Source organism: Cottoperca gobio, chromosome 4, assembly GCF_900634415.1.
Source record: "Cottoperca gobio chromosome 4, fCotGob3.1, whole genome shotgun sequence".
Taxonomy (NCBI): domain Eukaryota; kingdom Metazoa; phylum Chordata; class Actinopteri; order Perciformes; family Bovichtidae; genus Cottoperca; species Cottoperca gobio.
Window position 1 is genome coordinate 10,622,883 of NC_041358.1, and position 18,280 is coordinate 10,641,162.

Sequence of the window (18,280 nt, forward strand, 5' to 3'; positions counted from 1 at the left end):
TTTTGACAAGAAAGCAAATGACTACATTTCCTTTAACACAAACAAGCTGCAGATTTAAGTTTAAGGTTTAAGAACCAAAAGTAAATGAACTAATGCTCCTTTCAGATTGCTACATTATTGCTTTTGATAATGTTGGTGCTACAATAGTCTGTCTACTTCATCCAGTTTACAGCGTAATGGTAATCGGAATCCTATTCTACGTGTTTATCATATATTCTGTACACGTAAAATATTTGCCTGCATATTAAATGGTAGCGTCATGATCATTGGAGATACTAGTAGAGTGAAAAGTAGAATAGTGTCTTCTGAAATGTAACAAATTTAAAGCTGTACAACATGGTCATAAACCAGTATCCCAAAATTATACTTAACTAAAGGCCTTGAAAAATAAATTAATGTTTTAACTTTCAGGCTTTGTGAAGATTACAAGTCACATAGTGTTGACGGCTGGCTGGAATACCAACAACCTTATCCCACTGGGGCAAGTAACACAACACCACACACACACACACACACACACACACACACACACACACACACACACACTGCAAGTACATGGACATCACAAAGTTAAGGCTGAGCTACAGTATGTGAATCTGACACATTTCAGCATTAATTGAAGGTTGAATGTCATTGATTCGATCCAACGCCACTACAGAGTACAGACCCGACACTGACTAATGTCTGAAACAACCTGCTACATGTGTGCATTTATCTGCACAAAACATCAACACCACACACACAGATGCAGACATGTCTGCCTCTGTCATCATCTCGTGGGTGGCTTGCTGTTTAAAGATGTGTTCACATACCTCAAAGGTCAGAGTTTCAACCTGTGAAAGTGTCTCTGAGCAAAACAGTTAATAGCTGTTTGATAAGAGCCTCATTAACCGTTTCACACTTGAAATCATTTACAATAAATATTGATGACTTTGCATCAGTATCAAAACCTATAATTTATCTTATCAATGTTGTTTGACTGAGAAAAAAAAACTTCTACAAAACCTTAAAGCTGTGACCTTAACCCAAACCTTAAACAAGCAATCTAAAACGTACCCAAAAGCGAGTTACCCAGTAAAAAAGCTTAATGAAAGATTTCGATCTTATCTCTCATATTTCATGTAATTATTTCCTGCTGGGGGTTTCTACAGTTAGCACCACCAACCAACCCCAGCAACCACAGTTACACCCAGCGCCTTGGGAAGGCAACCTATTGCTCAAAAAGTCCCTGAGCAAATCTAACTCACTTGCAAGCTGTAAACAATCCAACCATAAGGGATGGAGAGAGGGACAACTGAGAGACGAGACGAAGGCATGGGAGTGTGGTGAAATATACGGCAGCCACAGGAAGAGAAAAATAGAATTGACTATTTTTAACTTTTACTTTAGATGAAAAGTCTTTAAACAGAGAAACATTAAAATGCATCCAGAGGATATACATCCATCCGTATAACTGTCTCACCAACACACATTCCTACACACACCTACTCACTTAATCACAGATTTTCATTCCTACCTGTAAGTGTGGACCTCTTCTCCTTTTCCCGATCTTTGCTCTTGTTTACCTTTCAGTTTTATAAACTTCTATCCAAAGTAATCCCTTTCATAGTTTGTTAGAATGACTGAGCTGTTGACTCGCTGACCGGCTGAAAGAACATAAACTCACGCTCCTTCAGACAGGCAACAACAAGTAGCGCTGCACAATCAGAAGCCCTGCCCTCCTCTTTCTCTCTCTGGGGAGTGATTTGTGAGGACCCAGCCCCTCCTCTTGCTCTACTGTGCTTGGGAGGAGTTTTCTTTCTTTCTTTTTTAGCTGAGTTGTCTCTTGCCCCCACATCTCCTGAACAAAACTCTCTCTGCCTCCCCTCATCCTCCCCCACCTCCTCCTCTCCTCTGTGTTCCCTGCACAGCCTCATATTTCATGCTCCAAGTCTTTTTGTTTGGGACCTTTTACACCAACACCACCAACTGGCCTGGTGCTAAGAGAAGATTAAATTGTGACATAATGTTGCTATTTGCAGAGAGGGGATGAACAAGAAAACTCTTTGCATAGCTGTGACATGTTTCAGCTACTTGAGGTGCACTCAAGACTTGTGAAGTTTAACTACTTGACTCAGTGTCGGCTGAAGTGTAAATCAGCGTCACAGCTTAAAATCTACTTGGAGTAGCTTTCAAATAGTATGCTGGCAATTTTATCTTGTGAAGCAGATGAAACCAGTAGAAGAGCATGTGTCATTACACCAGGTATGAGGTCATGTTGAGTGTGTGTATGTGCGTGTGCGTGTGCGTGTGCGTGTTTGTGTGTGTGTGTGTGTGTGTTGACTGGCCCTCAGGACAACACTCTCTCCTGTCTTTGTCCTCCTGTTCCTTTGTATTGTCTAGAGTTGATAACACCCAGACACGTGCATATGTGTGTGTATGTGTGTGTGTGTGTGTGTGTGTGTGTGTGTGTGTGTGTGTGTGTGTGTGCGTTTCCTTTCAGACAATACAAGGAGCCCATCCTGCCGCTATGAAAGGCGAGATGATCAGATGGCCCGCATTGGACACACACACACATAAAACACACACTCGCTGCCATAAACATGTAGGTCATTTGATCTTGAGCTTTTCACACTATATTTGTTAAGATTGGGAAAGCAGCTGAAATGTCAAAAGGGCCAAAACTGTCCTCATGGTGGTAAAGGAAGGTCTTTTTGTATATCCTTATTCATTGTTCTTTTTAGTTTTAGATATTATTCTTTTAAAGTGTATTCACACACTTCCTTTCTGGAATTTGTTGGAACACAACAACATTAGTACAGATATAAACAATTTTAATCTGTTTTAATTAATTGCAAATATCTATTAAATGTTAAACATCTATTAGGTTTTGTGACTTTCTGGTTCAACTTTAACTTGGTGCAGTTGGGAGTGCTCATTCAGTTTTGCAACACAATGACTGATAATTACAGAACATATATTTCAATTGGAGCTACTTTTGGTTTCATTTCCAAATAAATCCATCCATCGTCCATCCATCGTCTACCGCTTATCCGGGGTCAGGTCGCGGGGGCAGTAAACTTCCCTTCTCCGGGACACATCCGCCAGCTCCAACTGGGGGATCCCGAGGCGTTCCCAGGCCAGTGAGGAGATATAATCTCTCCATCGAGTCCTGGGTCTTCCCCGGGGTCTCTTCCCAGCTGGACGAGCCTAGAACACCTCCCTAGGGAGGCGGCCAGGTGGCATCCTTACTAGATGCCCGAACCACCTCAAATGGCTCCTTTCAACGCAATGGAGCAGCGGCTCTACTCCGAGTCTCTCACAGGTGGCTGAGCTTCTCACCCTATCTCTAAGCGAGACGCCAGCCACCCGTCTGAGAAAATCCATTTCGGATCTCGTTCTTTCAGTCATGACCCAGCCTTCATGACCATAGGTGAGGGTAGGAACGAAGATCGCCCGGAAGATCGAGAGCGTTGCCTTCTGGCTCAGCTCTCTTTTCGTCACAACGGTGCGGTAAAGCGAATGTAATACAGCCCTCGCTGCTCCGATTCTCCGGCCAATCTCTCGCTCCATCGTGCCCTCACTCGCGAACAAGACCCCAAGGTACTTGAACTCCTTCACTTGGGGTAAGGGTTCATTCCCTACCCGGAGGCAATCTATCGGTTTCCTGCTGAGAGCCATGCCTTCAGATTTTGAGGCGCTGATCCTCATCCCAACCGCTTCACACTCGGCTGTGAACCGATCCAGTGACTGCTGAAGGTCACAGACCGATGACGCCATCAGGACCACATCATCTGCAAAGAGCAGCGGAACGGAATACGCATTGTTCCTCTTCAATCAGAGGTTCGACTATCGGCTGAACCCTCCTTTCCAGCACCTTGGAGTAGACTTTACCGAGGAGGCTGAGAAGTGCGATACCCTTTTTGAATAGGGGAACCACCACCCCGGTCTGCCACCCCCTAGGTACTGTCCCAGACTTCCATGCAATGTTGACGAGGCGTGTCAACCAAGACAGCACCTCAACACCCAAAGCCTTCAGCATTTCTGGACGGATCTCATCGACCCCTGCGGCTTTGCCACTGTGGAGTTGTTTGACTACCTCAGTGACTTCCAACAGGGAAATTGACAATAGTCCCCCATCAGCTTCCAGCTCTGCCTCTACCATAGAGGGCGTGTTAGTTGGATTCAGGAGTTCCTCAAAGTGCTCCTTCCACCACCCGATAACCTTCTCAGTCGAAGTCAGCAGGGTCCCACCCTTGCTGTACACAGCTTGAGATGGTTCCCCACTTCCCCCTCCTGAGGTTCTGGACGGTTTTCCAGAAGCACCTTGGTGCCGACCGAAAGTCCTTCTCCATAGCTTCTCCCACACCCGCTGCTTTAACTCTGCCACGGCAGAGGCTGCCGCCCTTCGAGTCCGTCGGAACCCTGCAACTGTTTCCAGAGTCCTCCCGGAAGGACTCCTTCTTCAGTCGAACGGCTTCCCTGACCACCGGGGTCCACCACGGTGTTCGAGGGTTACCGCCTCTTGAGGCACGGCACCTAAGACCTTGAGACCACAGCTAAGGGGTTGCAAGATGGGGTAGGAAATAATAAAAAATAAATTCTGCCACACAAATTGTATAATCTATTATCATTGTTTATTTGTGAAATACAGCATAGTTCTCTTCCCACAACTAAAAATGATTTGAGTACAGCATGTTGAGAAAATAAATCCTGTCATAAGCAAAAATACTTGGAAGCCATTGTTCAGAGCCGTACTTTTTTTTTTCTTTCCACCACAAAAAGTACAGAACAGGTCCACAGACCAAATGTAGTCACTAAGAGAAGGCAGAGTCACTGCTGAATCTAAAAGTCATACTTCTAACAAACCACTTACATGTGGTCAATCAAATCCATTCAATATAAAGGTCCTGAGGCATTACCTCATGGTGATCGGTTCATAAATGAAAAAGTTTTTGGCCTCTTCACAATAACCAACAGTGTGATCAGGAAACACGGCCGAAGTGTCGAAGCCAAGCTTAGAAGTCGCTCCTGGACTCCAGTAGAGACGGAGGGATTGTTTGGAAGTCGAAATATCAGCTGAAGCTGAATTTAAAAAAAACATTCCGAGTAAATCTCAGTACGTTTTCACACAGGCTTGTGAACATTCTTGAAATGTTTGTGTGTGTGAGGGTGGCATTTCCAGGAAAGTGTACAGTGAGTCAGGAGGGTTATCTGTAATCATCTCCTGAATCACCTAAACTTCCCTAAAAACGGGTGTAGGATGGGGCTGTCGATGGGGCCGGCAGAGCAGAACTAATACTTGACTGACAGATTACCTTGTGATGAAAGATCTAATCAACTTGCTTGCGGAATAACAAACTTTTTATGAAAGCCAGCAGATGCACATCTTCATCCTCACTTTCAAAAAGATCTGATTCAAAAGGCTTCACACCATAGACTTTAATGCTGATTCATTAAACTTGTTCTTAAACTGCAGAGTTGTTCCTACCTGTGTTCTCACTATGATGAATCCCATTGTCCTTGTAAATTGAAAGTGCATGACAGTTGATTAGCAGGTAAGCACCCCGCCAATCCACATAAAAAGGCATGAGACTGCACGGCCGTGTGAACACATTGAAACGCCCAAATGACAGTTTAAAGAAGGTGCAGCACTGGACTCCAAACGAAAACAATCTTCAATAGTTCTGAAGTGGAGCTATACTTCTAAACTTCAGTAGTGGATATAAAATAACCATGACAAAAAGATGCATGGGAATACTCCTTCAGTGTTAATGTGTTAGCGTAGTGTTTTCTTTTTTTAAAGATCATATTGCTTTGTAAAATAATGAAAATTATTATTAAAAATTATTATAAATGATGAAAAATATTATTGTAATTGAAATCCTTGAAGAAAATTGAAGAAAATTAACAAAATATTTCACACAAACATGTCAGAACTCAAATGTGTGTAAGTGTGCTCTTGAATGTGTGTAGATTATGTTCTTACCTAAAATCAAGAAGTGGGTTTTTAAAGAGGTTTTTTTGTGTTGCGTTTTTCCTTTAATGGACAGACTCGTCAAAGCGAGAGAGGAAAGTTTGTTCCTCTATCTGAGCGTTTTCTTCTGTCGGATCATGCTGTAGCCTTAAGATATATAAGTGATAACACATCAGAAAGGCAGAGTATAATGCCCGGTGTGATGCACAGTGGCGTTTCCTTCACATACCACAGTATTTTAGACGTTTTATGCTGTGTACAGAATGTAAGTGTACTCCACAGGAAGCCTACATCATCAAGGCTTAATCTAAAACTTCAGAGAGGTCAAAATATTTACTTTACTACATTTTCAAAATGAGTTTGGAGAATGCCACACCATTACAGCCATTTCCTGCACTTCCTGTTAATGTGAGTCCTCATGCCAAGCCCTGCTTAGGCACACTGGCGCTCAGGCAGCACAGCGTGTTGGCACAGCGCCTCGCTGAGTAACTCATTTCCAAACATTGACCACCGTTCCACCTCAGGGCACCAGTGTTTCTCAAACCATTAAATAGATGGGTTTGGATTTCCCATCTACTGGAGTCACCTGCACATACTTGGATTTGACAATACTAGTTTATTACAAGTGACATTAGCAAACATTAGTTTTTTTATTTCATTTTGGTTCCTTTCTTGTTACTCCTCAGTATGAAGATATGAACTGTGCACGGAACATTCTCTTTTCAAATTCATCCTTTCCCCCTCCTCTTTTCTCCATCTTCTCTCCCCCTCATTCCATCCACTCCTCGTCTCCCTCTTCCCTCCACTCTGCTCTCCTCCTCCACTCCCTTTTTCCCTTACAGATCTGTATGTTCACATGCTCGTGCTTCCATGTGCGTGTTTCTGATCAGAAAAGTGTGAAGTGTAAACAGTTCAATGTTTCGGCCACTCCTCATTCCTCTGGTTGCAGCCTCAGGGTCTTACGATAAAATAAATGATTGGTTCAAATCTGTTTGTTCAGGTGGAATTAAATTTCTGACTCATGCAATCATGGTTTCTGTAAAACATCAACATTTAAATAACTGACAACAATCCTGTCGATCAACTTGATCGACAGGATTGTTGTCAGTTATTTAAGTAAATCTCACAACCATTCAGAATTTCACATCACTAATGACTCATGGAAGTTTCTATGTAACATGAATCTGTGAAGGTTGCAACATGCAGCGGCCTCGAGCGATTAGAAAGAAATACTAAAACAACTGGGGTGGTTCTCTTTTAGTCATTTAATTACTTTAATATCTTTATAAAAGGGACCATGTACAAAATTACACAAACATGATCCCATTTATATTTTCATGATGTATTGTACCAGAAATAACTGCGAGACCAGCAAAAAGAGAGCATTGGGCATTTTGGACCTGTAGTGGCTCTAAAGCCTCGGTTAGGCAGTTTGCACAGCCATGAGCTGACGTGGTCAAGAGTCAACATCATATGATTCATCTTTGTAATGTCATGTGGACGGCAGTGACAAACAATGTTCCTCTTTTGGCTCTTCCATATCAAATGGGTCAGTTTGAAAGGCAGTGACTAACTATTTATTTTGTCATTTATTTTAACCATTTGGTTTTTCTTTATTTGAAAAGCAGACACACAAGGTTAAACACTACCTTACTGACTGTTACTACGTTATTGCCCAACTGAACTAACCCTTCAAAAGTCATGTTACGAAAGAAGGCTTGGAGGATTATCAGTGGGAGGCATCTTGGGTAAGCCTTTAGACTTGTTTTGCCAGTTATATACATACACATATACACTCAGATGCCAGTTTACTAAGTACAACTAGCTCAAACTAATGCAGTCTATAAATCCCATTTATTTATTAGTGAGGGTAGACAAAATAACAGAAACACCCCTCTGTATAATACAATACAGTTCAACAGCACCACATGACGATGCAATAAAATGATCATACAGTTCAATTGACACTTCTCAAAACAGTTTGAAAAACAAGTAAACATTATACTAACCTTCATGAAGGTAAGATTTGTATTAGACTGCAACTATGTGTACGAACTGAACTGAACTGAAGCGACTGACAGCACAGGCATCACTTACGCTTTAAACATGGAATAAATGTTGGCAGAATAAAAAAATCAGCAAAGGATACATAGTGCAAAAAGACAGTAAAATGCAGAGTCAATGGTTGCAGTCATTTGCCGGTACATTTCCAAAGACTATAAAAGGCAAAATAGCCTACATTATTTTTCCAACTTAAAATTTAACTCAAGTATTTCTGTTTTGTTGGATGTTGTTATCTCTGATAAGCCTAATTCTGGGAACTGGATCCCTGTTTTGACATACGAGAGATAACATTTGGTGTTACTGACACACGCAGACAGACAAAGGAACATGTTTATAGTACACTTAGTATTAACTCTAGGTCATGTTGATAAATTTATCACCTGAGATTATTCAGGTTCAGCCTGTACTCCGTGGTAGGATATAACATAACATATATAATAATAAAAGATGAGAGCTGTAATTTTGTTTTTATGGATATTGTGAGTGGGACATGAATTGTGATCCGTCTGCACAGAGCTGCTGCTGTCATTTTTCAATTGTTGATTACAGTGAAGGAAAAAAGCTGACACAGTGCAAGTTTGTATTTGATGTAATTTGATGTTGCCCCGCCATTTACATAGCAGCAAAACACTTTGTTCACAATGTCTTAAATCTTTAACCTTGTAACAAAAATACAGCTTGTAAACTACAGTGCATTTTGTGCTATTGATTAATTTTGTGTTCTTTTTAATTCCCTGGACACTGATAAAGATTTCAGAACAAATTTATTATAAAATTACAGTTCAGCCTAAAAGGCTTGTGAAGAATGTGGTCAGTATTGGTCTCGGAGATGGTTAAAAACAGACCATAGAAAACAGAACCAGATCTGAAACAGTTGGCTGTTTTGTTTTGTTTTGTTTTTTAAAATCATGTCTATGTCAGGAAATGTCCTGATTGTAAAATTAAAAATGAACAATAAAGAAACAGCTGCCAAAGACTGAAGACATGAGGCTGATTTGAACTACTGGCAAGTCCTGGTGGCTAGAGAGTAGGCCTACAACTAGCTGACAAACCAGCCGGCAGAATAGACAACAACAAGACTAGCAGGTTCAAATCTGACCTGACTTAAAGTGTGTTGGGAGGAAATGAGTGAATACATCTCTGCCTTCCTTCCCAGAAACTTCTGTAGTTATAAAAACACTGAACCCACAACAGCCCACTGTCAGTTCAAGTCAGGTGAAAGCTATCAATGTGTGTTTTCGTCAGTGTGGAGGCTCTATCTTTGGCTCTATCTTTGGTGCACACACTAACTTAACTCCCAACTGACCATTGTAAGTATTCTGCTACCATAGCAACATCACTGTCCACCAGCGAAACAAACAAGCAAACAAACTGTCTGCATGAACACCTGCTGTCTCTCGCTCTCGCTCGCTCTCGCTCACACACACACACACACACACACACACACACACACACACACACACACACACACACACACACGAACAATGTAAAAGTTGTTTCAAACCATATTTAGCATGGCGTAGCAGAGAAGTGTGTTGTCTGTGTGTGTTCTGGTATTCACATTAATCACTTCCTCAGCTCATATAGTTCAGGAAAGGACAAAACAGCTGGTAGGCACAGCTCAGCGAGTGTATGAGCCAATGAATGAATGCAACAATGGAAGCATCCATGAGATCAAATACAAAGAAACGTTCAAGATGCAATCTCCTTTAAATGTGGTAATTATGTCACTAAAGGCAATTGTGATTGTAATAACATACTCCTTATAATAATGCTCTTTATGTTTTATAGATATCAGGACATATATTGGGAGGGAGGAGTCTGCACATACAGTACACTTGTCACCACGTCAGTCTGTTTAAATAAGGGATGTGTATTAGATGAGCAGAGAACTAGCAGTCCTGAGGGAGTACAGTGATGATTAGTGGAGAATGGAGCCGTGTTAACAACTGTGTGCAATCCTTTCATTCACATTTATTTTTTGATTAATTAAAACCATCCATGCTAGATGTGTGTGTTACTGTGCATTTAAAATATACAGCACATGATCCAAATTAGAGGTTACAAGAGAAGAGCACATACTGCTGCTTTCAGATGGTGCCAGCAATCTAATAAACCCAGCTTTTGTAAATGACAATAATGGTAAAAATCATCCATTATTAGCCGACTATTATTGATTTCATCTGTGCTTCAGTATTTCCCCTGTAGGAGGTGATAATGGAGCGAAATTAAAAATGTCACAGTGAATTGCAACTTAGCATCACTGCTAATAAATTAAGTATTAACGTAAAATTATTTCCCCTATATTCACATATTACAAACAAGAATACAACTATGCTTGAAGTTAATCTTTTAAACAAAACAAATATCCACAGAACAGCCTCAGCACTACAACAACAACTGTAACTAAACCTACTGTAACCTGGAACTTCAATGCCTCAACTATGTGGAATATGAGCATGCACGTGCACATTTTACTGATGCCTCCTACTTAACCCTCTAATTGTTCTAATTGGAGCATCTCTCTGCTGCATTTTATGTCCTGCCAACAAGGAAAGTACCTGGCATAAACACACACACACACACACACACACACACACACACACACACACACACACACACACACACACACACACACACAGATTCTTATTTCAGCCACGTAATCACATACTGTAGCCAAAGAACAGTAATATAATGAAATTAATATTACGCCTGGACGCAGTGTGTGCGCATGCGTTTCATCCTGAAGGTGCTCTTACTGGAATGCTCTTATCTGGGTGAAATGTTGAGTTGGCATTTTTGGAGGATGTTGCGAGTATTTGTGTGGTGTGTGTGTGTGTGTGTGTGTGTGTGTGTGTGTGTGTGTGTGTGTGTGTGTGTGTGTGTGTGTGTGTGTGAAGGATACCATTAGTTGAACAAATCTGGCCTTTGTGGTAATGATAGGGGTGGCAGGCTGCCAGGCAGAAAGATAATATCACAGTAATTGGTGACTGAGTGATTTCAACTAGAGGCTGTTTCACCTCAGCAACAGTCCTCAACCTGCAGGTAGGGGCTACACTAGCGGTCACAGAGATCTCAGGAATGTGAAAATGTATGCTTTTGAAAAGGGGTAATGTGTGAAGTCCTCATCTCATGTAGTTGTTATGTCTTTGGCGGGATCACTTACTGTACTTGTGACTCACAGCTATCAGAGGGACTGTCCTGAAATGTGCTCCACACATTCATGGTTGTCAGAGGATCACCAAGTCATTAGGATTCTTCCGCTGACTTTTTATGTAACACCACTAACAGTCAAAACAAATCCCTTTCCACATGTTAACTGTATGCATTTTGAAGTTTTATTTTTATTGTGCCTTTTTTTAGCTCTAAAGTTCACAGACACTTAGATGTTGGCCCTAGATGTAGACGCAACAAAAGCACAGTACAGAGACGAGCTGAACCGGCACTCCTGGGTCACAAACTCAAACTTTCTCATTTCTAATTTTATTTTTTTATAATAATACTAAATTATCTAAAAAGCGAAATAAAAACTGGATAGATGAAATATCAATGCATATATATAGTGTGCAATGCAGTGGGCCATGAACCTTTCCTTTTAAGTCTGTTCTATTCATATCTGTTTCTATCATATGACATTATTGCTTATTACAATACAATACATACAGGCCATTATATTAAAATACCATACAATACTGGCTTATTTGAATGAAAATCACATCATATCACTTTAGAAATGTTCTCGGCTTCTGTGCTGCATCATCGCATTTTAGTGTTGCTGTTCTTGAGCCTGGTAGCTTTGTGGAAATGGTTTACATTTTAGGTAGGTTTTGGGTTATGAGCACCACTATAGTAACGTGTTAAGTGTTCACAGTCGACAGGCGACAGGCTTTTCATCTCTCATACATGTTTATAGGAACTATTCTTCAAACTGTTTCTTTTGCCATTTTAACTTTATACATTGGATTTCTGAGACTTACAAAATGTTTATTTCCTCTTGTCACTGTTATAGTCCCACAGAGGAAATGACTAGCAACACATTTAATTTGCACAAAGCTTAACGTCTGTCAAACACAGCGCTGGCTTGAGGTCTGTTTTTATTTTTATAAAACACACCATTCCAGATGCACTAGCAAACTATGAGATAGGAGGAGACTATGTCTTTATAGTCCCTGCTTCGTTTAACAACTTCAAAAAGGTCTAGTTAGCCCAATGCACAGTTATGTACTATAGAAATATAAATGATTATGTCTCTGATAATGATAGATATTACACCAATATATTAATAATCAAGTAAAAAGGCAATAACAAGCAGTTGGTATAAGACTGAATCCCCAACTATAGAACAATGGTTAGAAATTAAATGAGAGATTTATACCATGGAAAAAATTACCTTTGAACTAAGAGTGAGAGAAAATGTTTTTGTAAGACTTGTAACCATGGCTGTTTTGTTTCTGTTTTTTGTTTATTTGGGTTTTCTTTTTCTATCCTTCTGACTGTAAAGCAAATCATAATGTAACGTATGCAATACTTACTACAAACAAAAATTCAAGTGTTCAAGTGTTTCCAAAAAGTTGAGTGAGCCAACAGAACTTGTCCACACTGCGGATTAAAGCAAATGTGAGGCATTGTTTGGGTTTCAAACTGGATATGTTGCTTGTGAGAACAAAACACTTTGATTTTGTTCCAACTATATTTACGCCTTTAGTGTGATGTAAAAAAAAAAGTTGCGGGGGTCAACAAGTGAAATGTTAGCTTTTAGAAGATTCACTGAAATAATTTATTCACTCGATATAAACTGGACTCGTGCACGACTCAGTCACCAAGACAACAGTTAGATTTCACAGTATAATGCATGGGAAACTGGGCAAACAAAGCAGGCAATCACACACACACACTCACACTCACACTCACACACACACACACACACACACACACACACACACACACACACACACACACCTCTAGAAGTAATTAAACCCAGCAGGGCTGCAGGCCTCAGCAGTCTTCTCCGTATTTACTGACAGCTTTGGAAGTGTTCACATTTAAGTGTATGTGTGTGACACTGTATTGTCCTCCACTAGACAACCCCCTCCCCACCATTGGACCCCCCAGGCATAAGCATGTCTTTACATGACACGAATGCTATCCGTCTCTGTCTGCTCTTTGGGCAACAGGGAGAGACACAGAGAGATGGAGCCAGAATCCAGAAAGCCAGAAACTACCTGATGGAACGGATAAGGAAAGGTAATGTTTGGTCAAATGTGTGTGTGTGTGTGTGTGTGTGTGTGTACCTCTCCTCCGCTCTCGCTCCTGGAGGAGGCATAGAGAAGTGAGAAGGTGCAGGCGGTGGAGGTGATTGTGCACTCCAAGCTCCAAAAGGTCATACTCTGAGAGGTGGAGCAGGTCCTGGAAAACAGAAAGATACAAGGATCAGGTTAATGTGAGGGTTCTCTAAAAGTGGTCTAGTACTACGTCTTCCAAATAGAACACCGGAAGGTTGTAAGTTCAATACCAGGCTGCCACCATTGTGCCCCTGAGCAAGGCACTTAACCCCGAGTTGCTCCAGGGAGACTGTCCCTGTACTTAGTTCACTGTAAGTCGCTCTGGATAAGAGCGTCTCCTAAAATGACCTGTAATGTAAAAATAAATAGCTCTATCTTCCGCTTTATGAAAAGGCATTTTCCAGCTGATCCAAGTGACATAAAGGAACACTTTTAAAATTCTATTTTAAAAATCACCAAATGTGGAAATACATAGTTCTCACTGGACAGGAAGGGTATGAAAAAGTCTGAAATCTGATCTCAACTATAGCTGTCAGAGAAATGTAGGGAAGTAAAAAGAACAGTATTTGCCTCTGAGATGCAGTGGAAGAGAAATAAAGTTGCATAAAATGGAAATACTCAAGTAAAACACAAGTATGTTCAATTTGTAGTACCTGAGTTAATGTAATTAGTTACATTTCACCACTGCAGAGATGACACTGATACACTGAATAACAACGAGAATATTTCCTTGGTGGTGACCGCTCTGATCTGAAAGAGGTAACGGACACAGACATGTTCTCATCTTTCTTCCTCTTCTTTCCTTCTGGTTGCTTCCTCATCTCCTCATGATTTTGCTTCATTTTATGAGTTGTCAGTCCGTCTAAACTTGTGCTACACTCTGTGCACAAGTTTAGACTAAGACTGAATCATAGCCTGTTTTCACTTCCTCTATTTACATTAGCATCAACAAGAGTAGGATGAGCTGTTTGTGGCAGTGTGTGTGGGACTTCTGTGTGTTTCAGATTGACTGATTTATGGCAGGAGAAGGGCTATCGTTTTTGACACAAAATGCATTGCATGGTGTTCGACTGGTGTGAGAGGTTAAACTGTTTACTACGGATATGTGTGAGGTGTCTCAGTATACCACTTAAAGGGCACTAATGACGCTGGGGGGGGGGGGGGGGGGGGGGGTTGGGGGAGGAAGACAAAGCGAGACTGGAAAGAAACATAAATGATTCAACAGGCGCTGGATCATTTACTATATATATATATATATATATATATATATACACACACACACACATGTTATCATATCATACGTGTATTAATAACATGATATTAACATTTCATTTTAAATATCACGGTTATAGTCAATACCGGTATATCTCGACACCCCTAATTCAGAACACAATTGCTAACAAATGACTTAGATTTTATCACAGGGAAGATACTGTCGTGCTTGTTGGAAGATAAGAAACACACAGTCTAGACAGGTTGGTGTCTCCCGCAGAGCAAAAGAAAATAAATTGCTGAGACCACTGGTGACCTTCTCTCTTACAGAAGTGTGCCGTCTCCTCCCCTCATCCTGCTCCTGTCATTACTACATTGTCTTAAACACACACACAAAAAAACAAGCTCTGTCTCACTCCAACCCTCACTATGGTATTAACATAAGAGCCACAAAGTCTTTGAACCAGAACTCAACCTCGTACAGTAATGGCACTACACACACACAAACACACGCGCACACGTAAATGACACACACTGTGTCATCACAGGGCGTTCCAAGCTAAAACCAAGGCCTTGTTGTTTTGGTTTCTCAACAATACGACCATTCTCTTAGTGTATCACAAACACTGCTCTATTTAGACTACAAACGCATACGGTGGGCAAACCCATGAATATAAATATATATACACACACACACACACACACACACACACACACACACACACACACACACACACACACACACACACACACACACAAATTACAGTCACTCTCAGTCACATACAGAAAGTTATACACATGCATCCACAACCACACGCACATACCTGCATACCAAAGTAGCCAGTTGCTCACTTTCACACAAACACACACAAAGACACCCACGCACATACACACATATGTGTGCACACAAACATACACACAACAATTGCAGAAAAGCAAGAGTTTAATGTATTATTAATATTTTTTATCAAACAAGTCTGAAAACCACAAACACTACAGATGTACAGGCACACGCTAGCATGCTCACACACATGCACACACAGATGGTCATTGCGGTCAACGTGCCTAGACAGCTCAGTAATGACATGTTAGTAGGTTAAAGAAGAAGACGCTACATTAGTTCTGCTGATGTCAAGATGAGTAACACACACCCCATGATTCTGATGCGTGTGTGTGTGTGCGTGTGTGTGTGTGTGTGTGTGTGCGTGCGTGTGCTTGTGTGTGTGTGCGTGTGTGAGACAAGGCTGGCATATCACAAGCCTAATCTATCTCAGGATCTATCTCTGTCGTTCTCGTCTCGCTCTGTGTCCAACAGCAAGTTGACATGTTTTCTTTTTTCTCTTTCTTTTCCAGATCATGCAGAGCTGAACACTGTTATGAACTCAAATACCAGTCCTCTGAAGAGTTGGTATAGCAGTTGTGAATGTTGGTTTTGCCCTCGTGAATGTTGTTGCAACAATGAAGGTGTGAAAAGACTGAGCAGTGTGGTGCAGACAGCGCGGGGCAATAAAGACCTCAACATCAACATTTCTGATATCAAAATGAATCAAATGAGCTTTTTTTCAGTCATTGTTTTACATCCTGATCCACTATGAATTTCTTATTCACACTCTCATTGACCAAACAGAACCAAGCTGCATGTGGAACAAAATTTAAAGAAAAAAAGACTTTTGGTCACATTTACTCCATGTGTGCAAACAATATCGCTGTTTTTTCAATTACATATTGAAACGCATATTGAATTTCCTTGTATTTTAGTTTTGTCTTTATTACATGCTGTATATTTTTGACATCATTGTAAATGAGAACTTTCTGTCAATTAAAAAAAGATTTGGCCAACAGTTTTTTAAGCGAGTGGTGCACCTGAAAAGTGTGTAGCTCATGATTATAAGTATAAAACACAAATACTTTAAACCAAACTGAGAAACAAACAGTTAGGAGATGTGCATGAGGCTGTTAGTAGCTATTGATGATGTTGGCTGAGTTGGTTTTACCGGTATGTTGTGTTAACGAGCAGCCTGGATGTCTGTGAGGCACTGAGCTGGATATTGTTGTTATAATATTTTGCCCAATGCTGGGCCGTGCTCAATATCCATGGAGGATGGTCAACAGGAATTAGAGAATGATTCTTTGATTTTATGCTCCCTATAACTGCAATTACTAAGTACAGAGAGAGCTTCAAGCATATATTTTAGACTTTGATTTGAGAATTTTCCTTTAAACTAAAGACATTTATTTGATTGTAGAGTGACATTTACGGTTTGATTTTGTAGATTTAAGCTCAGAAAAGTCATTTAACTTTGAGAGAATTATTGTCCTTGTCTCACTTTGTTCTCTCTGCATCTCTCTCCTCGCTCCTTTCACCTTCTTCTTCCTTATAAATGCTGCCCATTATGCCTTCACTAATTACACCAGTGCATTCTGGGTAAACATTAGCAGGAGGCAATGGAATAATTCATATCTTTTTGGCTAATCGATCTCATCTCCTAGCCAATGGCTGTGTAAGGTTCAGATTGGAGTTGGCTAATGGTTGGATGTTAAAACAGCTCCCACATCACTGTCCACTGACAGGCCCGTAATTAAGTTTTATTTAGCTGCTGTGGGAAACACTCCCAGAAAAGAAACATTATCTTATACAACACGGTTTCATCAAACATTTACTGAAATCCCCTTTTAAACAGACATGTCAAAGGGGCAGTTCATCCAAATGACAAAAGTGTAAATACATTAAGAGCAATGCAATGAGTCAAATTATTTGTCGGTACACACATACTTGGCCAATGAAGCCAATTCTGTATTAAACATTGAGACATTTCGCACTAAATCTGACTCAAAGACTCAAAATGATTGTGGAAATGGTAAATAGTGTTAACAATCTATAGTGAACACTTGAAATGCATTTTTGATGTCTGGTTTGTTGTTTACTTTGCTCATCCAGATTTTCTCATAACGTTTGGGCATTTGTTCCAGTGACTTTGTAAGTGTGTTTGGTCTACTGCAGCCTCACAAGTTTTCTCAGGAAGAGACAAGCCTGTTTTCAGCCGTTAGCAATAATAAAATAACGACTTATTTAAAAGTATTTTCAGATGTTGGTAGGTTTGTTAGTTTCTGCATGTGTATATTACCTCTACACCGTCATATTCCTGCTCCAACGCTGGGCAGTACTGCGGCAATCCAAGCTGGCTCAGCCATCGGGAGATAGACCGGTGCTTCATTGTGACACATACACACACACACAGGCATGTACGCAGATGCACACACAATCTGCCTCTCACACACTTTCAGATGGAACCTGAAACACAGAAGGAAAAAAAGATCAATTTAATTTAGACGATTGGTGGAACAAACAATCTAAAACAGTGAACACAACTACAACTTGATGCCCAAGCTACACATTGGGAAACCTTCAGTGTTTAATCTCACACAGCAGTTGATTCAATGGTGTGTGTGAGTACGGCATTAAACTAATAAAAGAAAAGAGAGCCACACAAAGTAAGATTACTCATCTCCTCTCTGCTCAGTGACCTTACACTAATAATGGCTCTGGAATCTGTTGGTTTACTACTAGTTGGATTTTGGAAAGTACAACAAGACATGAATGATACATCCCTTTAGAGGGGTCTGGGAGACGTAACTGGGAAAGACAAGAGCAGACAAGATGTGGGAGGTTTCACTGAAAATAGCTACGCCATTTCAGTCAGTGAGAGACATAATTTGACACCTTTCAAGGTTGTTTATAAACTCCTCTCCTAAAGTACCACACTGC

General features: G+C 40.7%; 1 protein-coding gene across 2 annotated transcripts in view; it reads right to left on the minus strand.

Annotated features, from left to right (window-relative positions):
* bcar3 (BCAR3 adaptor protein, NSP family member) overlaps window positions 1–17,761 on the minus strand; it is a 59,913-nt gene extending 42,152 nt beyond the window's left edge. The window contains exons 1-2 of one of the 2 annotated variants that reach the window (XM_029430357.1): window positions 17,640–17,761; window positions 13,312–13,426 (exon numbers count right to left, since the gene is read on the minus strand). In XM_029430357.1, the coding sequence (XP_029286217.1) occupies window positions 13,312–13,426; window positions 17,640–17,729 (205 nt within the window). In that variant the 5' untranslated portion in view covers window positions 17,730–17,761. Of the gene's footprint in view, window positions 1–1,516; window positions 1,673–13,311; window positions 13,427–17,639 lie in introns of those variants that run through there. The other variant, XM_029430359.1, reaches the window with a different exon arrangement.
* Between the last annotated feature and the right edge of the window lie 519 nt (window positions 17,762–18,280).